We start from the raw sequence: 13,417 nt of genomic DNA, 5'->3' as shown, positions 1-13,417 counted from the left end.
TTATTTAAACCGGCCCCGCTGGCAAACTAGGACATTCCATCCGAGCTCCTCCTGGACTCGCCGAGGGGTCCCTCTCTCTCTGCGGGTTTCGTCTCTGCTCGTCTCTCTCCCGCCTCTCCTCTCCGAGCTCTCGATGGACGCCTTGGATTCGGTGGTCGATCCCCTCCGGGGGTTCGCCAAGGACAGCGTCCGCCTCGTCAAGAGGTGCCACAAGCCCGATCGCAAAGGTTAGTCGTCCGATCCTGCACCCATGCTTATCCCTACCATCGATCTATCGCGATCTTGCGATTCCTGATGGATTTATAGGTGATCGATCTTTCGACTCTTTTAAATCTTTTAGATTATTGCGATCCTTGCTGCTTTGTTCTTGACGGCATTTGATGGATCGCTTGCAGAGTTCACGAAGGTGGCCTTCCGCACGGCGATTGGTTTCGTGGTAATGGGGTTCGTGGGTTTCTTCGTGAAGCTGATCTTTATCCCGATCAATAACATCATCGTCGGGTCCGGCTAGGTAATGAGATCTCGTCGGATCCTAGATTTTTCTTTTTTAGGAAAAAAATATAAGAATAAGAAAAATGTATTTCTCCTGATCTTCTTTTCATTTTCATTAGGTGAAAACCAAGGCCTTTAAATTGTGAAAGATTTTATATGTAATGGAAGTTCAATATTATATCTTGATTGATTGGCTTTGAGATTGAGTCCTTGGACATCTGGTCGTCAATGACTCGATTGAAGGCTTAAATAGATATTTTTTAAAATTTTTATTTCTTATGCAACTTTTATTAGACTTGGTGAAGTGTTGCAGTTCAACTGAAAGAAGAGTACGTAAGAGCTTATAAGAGATGAAAATTCTTTTTTTCTGCTTGAAAAAAAAATAAAGGCGGGGTTAGTTTTTTTGTTTTTGCTGTTGTTGTTTGGGGTTTAGGGGTTGTTGTTATTGACTAGCTGATTTGTTTTCAGACCCTTTTGTTCAAGGAAATGCCAGAAGCTGCTAACTTGATGGAGATGCTTAGCTTATGCATGATATGATTGGTTGGTTATTGAAGATGTGATGGATAATCTGAAGCATGATTTTGGATCCATGAGCAGCTTTGGTGTGGGAGGAGAAAACCTTCATGTTCCAATAAAAATTGAGTGGAAACACATCGAATTTGAAATTGCTTGTGAAAACTTAAATAGATTGCCCTTAGTATAACTGATTGATCATTCGGAAAGGGTTGCAATAACATAATTTGGAAAAGCTCATTAGGGTTCATAAGGTCAAGTACCGTGTTATGAAATCCATCTAGGTCGAACAGATCAACCTATTCCCGCCCATTAGCAAGTACAGTTCCATTTAGGTCGAGATCCAATTAACTGTTCTAGACCATTCAACTGGATGTTTGAATCATTTGAACCATTTGAACTGTTCCAGCTAAATGAATGAACCAGGTAAATCATTTTAAAATTAATAGAGAAGGAATAAGAGATCTTGATCTCCCACCTGGCGCTACCTATCAAACACCTAAATGTCGCAGCGAGGCAAATTAAATCAAATTAGACATCCAAGACCATAACCTAGGCATTAGAATGGATGTTGGAGTCCTTTAATTGGGTTTCCTTTTCATCTTCATAATCTATGATGTAGGTCAATGTAAAGAAAATGTAAATGCATTAATTTATTCATTTATGTAAATTAGGGTATGTTTTTTGTCATTTTATCTGGCAGTTCTATCAAGGTCTCTGAATCAGAGGTTCTCTGGTTTCAAAGGGTAATAACAACAAGTTGATAAGCATGTTGGAAGTCATGGCCCCGCATAAACAAAAAAACCCTATCTTATGGGGCTAATTTGTTTATGAGCAGACTGTCTAATTTTTTTTAGTCTATTAGCAGTGTTGCCTTTCAGTCTAGTTTATAAATTTATTGCGTGAGAATCAAATAGAGCAAGTCAAGCATCAAAGTGCATGGAGCATGCTAGCAAAGCTTATAGTTAGACGAGTCTTTGGCATCACATCATAAGAGAGACTATTATAATACAGACAAGAAATGAAGTTTAGGGACATTTACATGCTGAAACTGATTCCAATGGATTGACATTTGGGATGGAAGTGTGAAAGACCTTGCAGTATCATGCATGCTGTGGTTTTTCCTCTACTCGGAGTGCTTTTTAAAGGAGAAAACTTCATCATTGTTAAGCTGCTTATTTTGGTATACATTAAGGGGCTGTTTGGATGCAGCGACGACCTACCTGCCAGGAAGAAAAGAAATGAAAGAGGGACCTGAGAAGGGAAAAACGCAGCAACCTTCGGCATTTGCAGCAGTGGGATGAGGCTGAGGAACTCATTATCCCTTAATGGATAAGTTAAATCGCCCTTTGATTTGAAGTAATTATCCGAGTTTTTGGGGAAAGCAGGTGTCCACAACCTCCAGCAGATTCCTCAAATTCCTCTTCCCAGCTCCTCTCTGCTCCTCAATTCCTGCCGTTATGTGATGGTTATGCACGAACAACAGTCCGTGCATTCAAACTGCCCCTTAAAATATAGCATGAGATGGTGCCATCAAATAGGAACAACCTCAAATTTACTTTTTGGTGGTGATTTAAATACTTTATCATTTTTGAATATTAAGCTTTAGATTAGAAGCAATATGTTGCAAAATACTAGGACTTCACTGTGGCCATTTTTATAGGTCCATCACATCTTCCTGCTTATATATTGCTCATAGCTTTCTTCAGTTGTTACTATACAATCAGATCCTGATGATGTAAGTGAGCAGTTGATGCGCCAAGGTGCTTCAATGCCACTTGTCTGATGTGGAAAAAGTACATCTGCTTAAAACAGTAAGCAAACTTTATCATCTGGTGAGCATTTTCACTCAGTATATGAATGTCCATATATTCTACCATCCTCTACTTCAAAATAAAATTTTCATTTTTATCTGATTGTATAATGTGTGTATATATAGTTTAAATACTAGTTTGCAAGATGTTAAAATAGATTACCCTAAACTACTGCCTCAGAGGAAACAGAGTTACCCTTCATATAATACATTACAGTATTTATACTATATGTTTTCTTCATAAATCATACTAATAAAGATAACCTACCTGTTCCAGAACCAGCTTTAACTTCCTTGGAGTTTTACCTAACATATACTTGTCTGCTACTGGCATTTTCTACTCTTTCAGTTAATTATTTCTTTATTTTTATTTTTTTTTTTTTTGAGGAGTGGGTGGGGGGTGGGGTCCTGCCCATATTTTAATTACCTAGGTCCAAAAATTAGGGATGCACCATCCAAGATGTAGGCAATCTCATTAATGGACCCCATCTTAGTCCCATGTGGGGGTCGTTTCGACACTTGATATGCCCTCTGTACTAAATATTGGTTTGGTACGAGTATGGTATGGGGTAGTACCGGTATGGCAAATCTTGATTGGAGCAATCCCTAGTTCATTCTCTTCAAGTTAATTATTTTAGAGTCCCTGCATGTAAGTGTCATTGATTTGGCTAATATCCAAGGTATTGATTATGCTTTGGACCTTCCGAGAGCTGTTGTGACACATCCAACATTCTGATGTATCAGTAAGGATCTCAAATGACATTATCCTGATAATTCTGTTTTTAGTAAGAATATTCTTATCGAATTTCATCACCTAAAGTTTATATTGAACTAAATAAATGATAGTCAGGCTCAGACTACTACAGTGATGCCTCATTTTGTATATTTCTTTCCTGTGTTTGGGGGAATATAAATTTTCAATTTATTGCCTTTGCTGGACTTTCTACACCGAGAATGAGTCACCGTTTGGGTGGGTGCAAGATGAGTCATAGGTTTGCTGGCCACATAGTTTGATTTTATTTTTCTAAATCACAATTCTACTCCAAAGATACTTTCTTTTCCATTTGACTTGGCAGCTTTTATTTTCCATTTCACCTTAACCATATATGTTTTGGGAAAACTTCATTTTTCTGTCTCTGTAGTCGTGTACCAACCACTGCCTTGTAATTGCTGTTGTCACTATGCCTTCTTGTTCATGCTTTTGTTTTGTTATCTTAAACTAATATGGCTAGCTACTTCCCAATGTTGTGTTAGCGATGCTGGCACTAAGTTCAGTCCTGGGTTCAATTTTCAGTACGACTTTCTATTGGTTATCAATCTGTTCATGGTCTTAACGAAGTGAATTTGTATAGGCCTGCCCATCTTTTCTCCGGCAGCTGCTACCCTAATCGGTGTATCTCGGTTCTGCACCGTCCAAATGGATGATGGCCGCTAATTTTGGCACATGATCTGTTCTGGGTTTTGCTATTGGTCCTGGAAAGTTTTTTTTTTTCAATTTTGCCATAATTCGGTTGGTATCTTTTCCCATTTTATAGTTTAATAGGGGATCCAGCATCATAAGAGTATTCAATTACTTGCAGGAAAGGAAAAGAGACAGCCCAATGCAGTCAGCAAGGATTAGAATGGAGAGCTCAGGAGGTAAAGTTGTCGTCCTAAATAGCATAGCGTATCATCATGTGAAGCCCACGCTGGTTCCCCTTCCTGACAGTATGAGACACCTTAAAGGATCCTCAATTCGATGCTCAGCTGCCCTAGTAATCTGAACTTGCTAACCGGCGGCCTTCCCAGTTTGCAGTCAAACAGGGATTGAGGATAAATGCTTGCACCAGCACCTGCTACAATTCTTTGCAGAGAGCTCTGCTGTCAAGATTCCCCTCGACAACGCCGGTAGCTAGCTGGTATCTGGCCTTCCGGAAATACAAAAGCTGATCTACAATGCAAATTTTTCTTGACAAAAAAGGAGGGTCTTCGATTAAACCGATGATATTAGATAATCACGTAAGTTTCATTGACTGATGAGTCCATATTATACAACGACAAAGCTAAATTCAGAAATATTACAAGCCCATCAATCTCAAAAAGAAAGTTATACCAACACAACCAAATACCATGGCCTTCGGCAAAGCCTTCAGTTTCCTATATTTAGACTGCAGTGTACATCTTACTGTTTGTTGGGGGGCTTGGGCCTGGAAACCTCCCAATGCAATGCAAGCCGAAGCGGAATTGTAGCAGCTATGATCGTTAGTAATCATGTATTACGAGCATGATATGAGGCACTAATCATCAGTGAAGTCGGTATCACTTGGCTTCAGGAACTTGGTGGCCATGTCAATAGGCTTCACCGTCTGAGATTTCCTAAAACTTGCAGCTAACTTAGATGCTGACTTCAAGGCCTCTAGATTCTTCGCAGTAGGATGGGAAGGATCGACAGAGCTGCCAGAGAACTCATCCTCCTGCCCTGACTCATTGGTTGCTTGCTCATCTGGTATGGAGGAGGAGAATGACTCCCACCTACCCAGATCTTTTGCCATTTTCCTTCTCTTGTACCGATGCCATGCTGCCTGGATGAAGCAACTAGCCCATGTCCTCCAATGGTGGGAATAGAAGCGCAATGAGTGCTGCAGCTTCTTGCTGTGCAGTCTTCTAAATTGGTTAGCAACAAACTTCAGGTCCTCTGCTCGCAAGACAAAGGCCTCTACTTCAACCAGAGCTTTCACCGTCCTGGTGGAAGAGGGCAGGTTGGCGTTGGACTTGGGATGCAGTGCCCAGGTGAGCAGCTCTTCACCACAGAAATCACCAGGTCTAAGAATAATGGAGTTGAAGAAACCTGTTCTGCCCCCATCGGTGGTGGAGCTCTCTAATATCCCACGGATAACGAAAAGCATCTCCGTCACAGGGTCACCCTCACGAACGATGCTGGTGCCTTCTGTGCACAGGCAGGATACGAGACGCAAACATATGGCATCAAGGAGCTGATCATCCATCTCTGAGAACAAAGGGACCTGCAATTTTGCAAAAGAATCGGGCTTGGAACTCGGAGCATCGAATGCAACGAATGTCGATCTACATCTATGGAGTTACACTTGCAGGACCAAAAAAAAAAAAGGTTTGGCATAAGAATTCCAATGAACTATTGAACTCCCAGCGCGCTGTAGAAAACATCTCACTTTTATCTGGAAAAGAGTAGAACCAATTTGTCATCGCATGGCGAGAGCAGAAGTTTATGTTTTAAGACAATGAAGAAGAATAAACATGGAATTGTTCAGTTTAGAAAACAATATGCTTTCGATAACGAGAGGCTGTCAACAGGCAAATGCATGAGGGATCTCCACGAATAAAATGGGAACTTCCAAAATGCTGCAGAGCCTTGTTACAGATTCACGCAGATATGGTTTGTTTCAGGAGAGACCAATATAACCATCTTGCATAATTGCAGTATTCTTCCTCAATTCAATATTTCTACCTATGAGGTTTCAGTTCCTGTAAAAAGCTGAAAGCAAGAATTTTGAATGTTGGATCTGCCCCCCTTTATTCCCCAAATCTCATTTTCATTTTTCCGCCTCCATATCCATCATTTTGATGAGTGTACCAAAAAAATGTCATTGCGAAGTAAAGAAAAACTATATCAAGTATGGGGAAACCACTTACACGGCGAACAAGGTCCAAGCTTAGGTGACGTCTAATATCTCGACGAAGATCTGCAGGTAAATCTCGCAGGATGCTTTCTTCATCCACTCCCCGTGTTGCAACCCACTTGTACTGAACAAACCGTCTGACACGTTCCTGCAGCTCATGAGGAAGTTGGCGATGTCTCATCCACTCTTCGGTGTCTGTTCGCTTCAGCCTCCACTCTTCAACCCTTCTAGTAATAGATTGCAGGTAGGTCTAAAATATATTTAATGTTTTATCAGTCAATGGAAACAGAATAGCAGTAGGTGTCATCTCCACCATTCAACTCTTTTAGTAGTAGATTGCAGGCAAGTCCAAAATATATCCAGTGTTTTATCAGTTAATGGAAACAGATTGATAGCACTAGGTGTGATCAAAAGAACTGCATGAGCCAAACATGAGAGATAGAAAATGTCCGCTGCCAAGTTCTTGAAATTTCTAGAGGCATGTGATTTGTAATCTCCTAGCCAAAGTGAAAATTGTACAATAAATTGGATATCAACTTAACAAATCTCCAAGAACTAAATTTCCCTCTTTGATTATTGATGTCGATCTCAAATTTCAAGCACCAAATTAAGGAAAAATTTCTAAAAGATAATCAACAAAAGAAAGAAATAATTCATATATAATTTGTTCCTTAATATCTATATCTATATCTATATCTATATCTATATCTATCTATATATATATATATATATATATATATATATATATATATATATATATATATATATAAACAGGATATTGTCTGGAACAAAAAAAGATATTTAAAAGTTTCTGCAAATTATAAAATTTAAAATACCTGCATGTTGCCAATCAAGAGAGCAAACAAGACGAGACCAAGGAGACCTATCAATATGGAAAATGTCGTTTCAACAATGAAAGCGCTTGCCATCAGAGTCTGGCCATATGAGCTGACAAAAGAAACAGAAAATGCCATGAAAGTCTACAATAGCATGCCAACAAAGAGAAAGATATATCGGGTCATGTAAAGTTTGGTCCCTGAAATTGATAACATTTGACCACATCAGACTAGCTAATGGCGCTGCAGCACGATAACTAAACAAATCGAAGTCAAGCTTCATTTTGCAAGTTATGGAAGGAAGAAAAAGAAGCACTTCATTTTGCAAGTTATGGAAGGAAGAAAAAGAAGCAAACCCAGTGAAGAAGTAATTTTATTCCATACATGAAGAGAAAATAAATTAGAAACACTAAAGCTTGTTAAAAAAAAAAAAGGGATTCTCACCTCAAATTTTGCAAGCCCCACCAAAGGCAATAGAAGTATTTCACAAGGAATTTTGCGGAGAGGACTTCATTTTGCAATGCAATTGCGAATATGCCATATTGGAAACTGATGTTTTGATTATTCGCATCACAGTTTGAGAAAACATTTGTTCCAGTTGCCCATTGTTGGCGATCTCTCCTGTTTGAAATGTCACAATCTAGAAATTTAAGATCACAAGTTGTCCTATTCCTGAAGCTATTCTCCATCAGGCATTCTGATTTCCAGCATGTAATCTGCCGGCTGATTGACAAAAGATACCAAACCGCTCCCATGACCTACAAGATAGATCATCATTTAATAGTTATACTCCCACTAGAATGCAATTGGTAAGATTAGAAATGAATCTATGAGTGCTTCGCATTTGTTGTAAAATATCATACAATTGAAATGTGCAAGGAAGGTGAAGTGAGATGACGTACATGGCTCGCTAACATGAATAGTTGTAAATTGTATGCAGCTCCAGCCCAAGCAGTTTTTGTAACAACCCCAGCAGCTTTAATAATTTGATTGCTTAAAGGGAGAATAAGATACATTCTAAGCATATACTGAATAAGAATAACCAGTGCCAAAGTAGTAGTTTTATGACTGCCGTAATGGTTTCTTATGGGAGGCATCGCCCACCAGATAACAATCTGCAGAAAGGAAGCACAAAAACATCAGCCAAAATACGGCTTTCAGTTAGATATGATGATTCAAGTAAAGAAGTTTCCTCCACAGTTACTCTTCCCTCTTCTCTTGCACCTTCTCAGAGGTAAGCTTCAGGCAGCAGGACCAGGACTTACTAATAAAGCCATGTTAAATGGCCAGAGTGTATATGAGAGTTGAAAACAGAAAGAAACCAGAAAAAATAACGTAAATTGTCATGTGGAAGAGTTTTAAAGCAAAAAAAGTAAAACGCCAGCGTAAAACCACAAATGATACGACACATAGTGAAGATCTAATAAGCTTAAGATCTTTAATCTTCAGCTCAATTATTACATTACTCAAGAGTAGCAATAAACAACAGCGAACAATCTATTTCTAACTTTATTTTATAAATGAAATATACTGGTTTCTTATTACTAGTTGGCGGAAAAAGGAAATATTACTATTGACAAAATATACCGTAGTTCATATTACATTAGATATGAAGTTGGTCACCTCATTTTTCTTCATGATGTTTCTTATGTCTATAACCCGTTTCATAGCAGCTCCACTGGTTAAGCCTATTCTATGAAACAGAAATTAGCCTCCTAGAGATCCTTCCTTTAGCTATAACTAGTAACATCCTCCAATTTTATGATTATATGATCATTCACATGGCATATCCATGTATTTCCAATTATTTGAGTTCTTAGTATACACATGCAAAAGCACGAAGCTGCTGCGAAGATTCCCAATTCAGCAGGGACCATATTCAAGATTACGACAATGATTCTTGTGGAACAATGAAGGAGAAAATGGCCATCTGGACAACCATACAGGAGCATTGAGAAGGAACTGAAACCAGCTTATGCAGGAGATTTATGAGAAGTCCTGGGAAAGAAATTTCATTTAAGAGCTGCATAAAGAAGCTGGGCAGGGGCAGAGTGGGAGGATTGCAAGGTGACAGCCATCAAGGGTGATTCAACAGGGTTATTTCAATAATGAGCCAGTGGAGATTACAGGCTAACTAGTTTGCAGGAGAATCTACGGACAAATAGTATTCAGACAAAGTGGGGAGTCATTGATGCAGAGAATGATATTAAATTTACTAGGTTCTTAATTGAAACTAGTGGGGAAAATTACACTAGTATAAGAAGAATGCTTTTTGCCAAATTTATAGACAGACAGCGAAACTGTGATCAGCCTAGAGAAAAGGCTTCTTTGAGTGAGCTAGTTCAAAATAAGTTGATGGATTATATAGTTGCACAGAGGACCAAAAAATTGAAAATTCTAGTTTGCTATAATCGATGTGTGAAAAATAGCCTTCCAAATTACTTGAGACTTTAAGAGCAATTGATACTCACATCTATTGGAACTTCTGTTGGAGAAGATAAAGAGTAACCTATAAATCTACCTAATCCTAACAACTTAAGCTTTTAGGACAAGTGGTGATTTTAACATGGTATCAGAGCAGAGATTCTGAGTTTGAACTCTGTCTCCACACTCTTTAACCCCATCATCAAAAACTTTCACATGTTGGGCTAACCCGTTAAAGGGAAGTTTGGCCCATAAAAGCTTAAACTTTTGGGATAAGTGGTGATTTTAACATAACCAAAGGTTCTTGCTTCCCAGTTTTGATCAAGAATAATGCATCAAAGACCTTTCAGGCTAGATGGAGTTGCATTCCAGGCCAAGAGAGTAGTTCCATACTTACAGTCCCGTGGTCACAAAAAAAACCTTGGAGTCACTCTATGAATTCCATAAATTGAATTTTAATTCATTAGAATGAATGACAAAATTCTCAATTTGCCTAGATTTTGAGTTTGAGCCCTTCCACAATTGCTCAGCATGCTGCTAAATGCTTACTACCAGACAAGTTTTATCTTGTATTCCAAAGACGTGCTTGTTGCTGCTTTTGGCACCACTTTAACGTATTCCTCCTCCTACTCCTCCAGTATTCAATGTAGACGTCTGAGCCATTTCAGGAAAGCTTCCTACAGGTGGTCAAAAAAGCAGGACAGTCTTTGAGACCTTTGGTTGCTATGTTTGATCCAGGATGAACCTCATGGGCTCTCCAATTTATTATTATTGGCTGTCGTTGCTCAACTTGCTGAGCAGTTTAAGTGGATGCCCTAAAAAGACGTCAAAGTGGACAAAGTTAAAGAAAGAGAGATTAATATCAAGAGAAGTTAACAAGCATCTTGCAACAAGATAAAGAAACTCCATTTTGCTAATGATGTTGACATTGGTTTTAGTGAAGCTGGTGATGCTCAGGGATGAGGTGCAAGGGACACTAATATCAGAATTTCAGAAATAGGACTGCAAAAAAGAGAGTGGAAAAAAACTAGATAAAAGGAAAGAAAAACAAGAATTAGGTAGTGGTGATGTAGAAGATGAAAATGGGAAACTTTGATAAACAAAGGCATTTTCGTAAAAAGTGACTAACATTGAATGAGGAATATTTCCTTTAGATCCTATCTAGCTTCATGAAGATTTAATCCAATGTTACATAAAACACACACACATACACACACATATATATACTGTAGAGTCAGCTTGCAAATAAAATTAAATGTCATCAATCATTTTTGATAAATGAAGGGATAATGCGAAGCCTTTCATTAAGTTTTACTTTTCATAAAATGTTGAAATCAGGAAGTTGAAAAGCATTATAGTTGTGTTCAGGGGATAGTTTCATGGATATTTTGTTTATGGTTATGTGGAGCTTTGAATGAAAGAAGTAAAGCTATGGTGTGCTTCTGTTCTATCTTTTCTTCGATGTGGTCCTAAACCTCCTTGTCTCTGGTTATGTGACTTGATCAGATCCAAATTACATCAGCATCTGTGTTATATCTCCTGTCTCCAAAAACTTTACTCTAAGTTGATCTCTGGCATGCTTTTCAAGCATTCAAAGGCCAATATTAAACTAATAAGCTTTTTCATTTTTTTTGCTGAAAAAGGTTCCATGATCTGAAATCTGCACCTCAGAGAAGATTGTTTTAGTCAACTAATTCAACTCTTAACGTTTAAAAAAATCTTTGAAACATTTCAAACAAAAACTTGGCCAGATATGACTTCTTGTTGCACACTTATTAAAAGTAAAGATAGGAACCCACCCATTTCATTCATGAGAATGAAACAAACTCTATATCCTAGAGGCACAGGATTAAGAAGAAATATCACATGTAGTTGCTTATTTATGTGAAGTTGAAGCTATCTAATACATTTATCTACAGAACTGCCTCTACAGTTATTCACATGAACTATAACCTTCAATACAAGTTGTTTGATTAGGCAATAAAAAAGATAAACTATGAGACAACATATTAGTTTTAAGACTCTTTTATCTCAAGAAATGAGAAAGTACCTGTGGAAACGGCAAGGCTGCTGCGAGGTCAATGAAGAATTCTGATCTCATATATCTCCTTTCAATCTCTCTTGGATCCATGACAAGCTCTCCCCTCCCAAATACTCTGGTGCTTGGGGCTACAAATGCAGTGTGAAATTTTACAACGATGTTTAATATATAGAATAAGTCAACAAGTGACCGTACACAAGTGATGGTAATGTTCAGACGTCGGTCCATTGTAACACATGAGTAATCTTTATCAGTTTCGATCAAAGGCAAGTAGAAGAACAAAGGATCTATAAAAAGAGCAACCAAACATGCAACAAGAAAAGCCCGGTTCCATATCAGCACAACATAGCTTCCAGGATCTAGTATTTGCTTTTGCCATGACTTGCGGCCCCCAGGGAATACCCTAGACCTTCCAAACCTTCTTCCCCATGGTATACTAGCATCAATCGTACCAGGTCTTTGTACCTGGTACATGGGTTTGCCTTGGTCCTTCTCATCAGTATAGAACCTACATAGGGAATAAATGACGTTAAAAAAAGAAAGCTTCTAAAGGAATTCAACGAAGTCCATGGAGTTATAAGAGATGATGGAGTTTTGCTGGATTGCACAAGAGCCTGGCTGCTCTGATTACATAGATTAGTCTAAATGAATTCCTAAGGATTATATTTGTTCCTCTTTTAATATATATGCCAAAGTTGACATCTCAAACAGAAAAAAAAGAAAAGAAACGCCAAAAGAGTTTCAGTAATGATTTGTTTGCCTCTCCTGAGTTATAAATCAAGGTGTTAATTATCACTTACAAAAAAGTAAGAAAATTCTTAGGAGAATGAAAGATTCGTAATATTTAATCGCACCAATATAAAAAACATCCACTCAAACAATTAACGAATAACACAGTAACCAAAATATTTTCTATGTCTACATGCCCAAAAATCACAAGCAAGAATGGATCAGCAACGTCTTGCCTCTCATCACTAAGAATATAGTTAAGAAGATTAATCATCAATGTTGGCTGAAATTAAACTCTTATGAGACAAACCTATAAATCCTAGATATAAGAAGACGAAGGAAAGATTTCGTCAACACAATTAAAAGCAAGATGGATTTTTTTTTTCAAGGGTTTTGATTCCCAAAATTTAGAACCCACATCAAAATCGAATCTTTATGTTAGCTTTTATATCTACAAGACGGGACGGAGCAAAGTCTTTCAACTCGCCTTACGGTTCTCTCCTTGTTCATCTCCGGCTCATGAAAGACCTTGGACCCAAACATCGCTCTAATCCCAACAAAACTCGAAAAGAATCTACCGACGATCGCCCTCCAAGATCTGGGTCTCAACGAAAGAAGAAATTAACCCAATAAATGGAAAGGAAGCAGCTTTAAGCTCGCTAAACCCCCGGTGTCACCGAGAAAAGATCATCCGAGTTCCGACCGTCAGGGAGTCGAATAGAGGAGGAATCAAGCATCGCCACGAGCTCTTGAAAACCAATTCTTATCCCTTTCTGGAAGCAGAATGGGAGCTCTGAGACCAGGGGAGGGAGGCCATGGCTTGCTTCAAAGAAGACGCTTTTCTAACTTCCATAAGCTTATGGCTTTCTTTCTAGTAGTCAATAAACTAGAACTAAATGAACCGAGGGGGGGGGGGGCGTTGACCACGAAGGCG

The 13,417-nt window shown here is 38.5% G+C and overlaps 2 protein-coding genes across 8 annotated transcripts; one reads left to right on the top strand and one right to left on the bottom strand.

The window, feature by feature from the left end:
• The first annotated feature begins 24 nt into the window (after positions 1 to 24).
• Positions 25 to 6,462, top strand: LOC103701688 (protein transport protein Sec61 subunit gamma-like). 7 transcript variants are annotated; one of them, XR_016399254.1, is made up of 5 exons: positions 25 to 227; positions 396 to 511; positions 2,669 to 2,840; positions 4,171 to 4,328; positions 4,399 to 6,462. XR_016399254.1 is itself a non-coding variant. In XM_008783850.6 (3 exons), the coding sequence occupies exons 1-2, from the start codon at positions 134 to 136 to the stop codon at positions 509 to 511; spliced, it is 210 nt and encodes a 69-aa protein (XP_008782072.2). In that variant the 5' UTR covers positions 25 to 133; the 3' UTR covers positions 4,399 to 6,462. The 7 variants fall into 7 exon arrangements, 4 of the variants coding, with proteins under 4 accessions (XP_008782072.2, XP_026658273.2, XP_088572289.1 ...); XR_016399255.1 differs by lacking the exon at positions 4,171 to 4,328; XR_015975378.2 differs by having other exon boundaries at positions 4,171 to 6,462.
• LOC103701686 (cyclic nucleotide-gated ion channel 17-like) lies at positions 4,805 to 13,363 on the bottom strand. Its single transcript, XM_008783849.5, has 7 exons — positions 12,971 to 13,363; positions 11,764 to 12,262; positions 8,192 to 8,404; positions 7,734 to 8,047; positions 7,290 to 7,401; positions 6,467 to 6,703; positions 4,805 to 5,820 (listed from the first exon to the last, which is right to left on the bottom strand). The coding sequence occupies exons 1-7, from the start codon at positions 13,024 to 13,026 to the stop codon at positions 5,095 to 5,097; spliced, it is 2,157 nt and encodes a 718-aa protein (XP_008782071.2). The 5' UTR covers positions 13,027 to 13,363; the 3' UTR covers positions 4,805 to 5,094.
• Positions 13,364 to 13,417: the final 54 nt, after the last annotated feature.

The sequence above is a fragment of the Phoenix dactylifera genome, chromosome 2 (genome assembly GCF_051530095.1).
Source record: "Phoenix dactylifera cultivar Ajwa chromosome 2, Ajwa_hap1_PhDact_Kaust_v1.1, whole genome shotgun sequence".
Lineage (NCBI taxonomy): Eukaryota > Viridiplantae > Streptophyta > Magnoliopsida > Arecales > Arecaceae > Phoenix > Phoenix dactylifera.
This window is presented reverse-complemented; position numbering and strand designations above follow the sequence as displayed.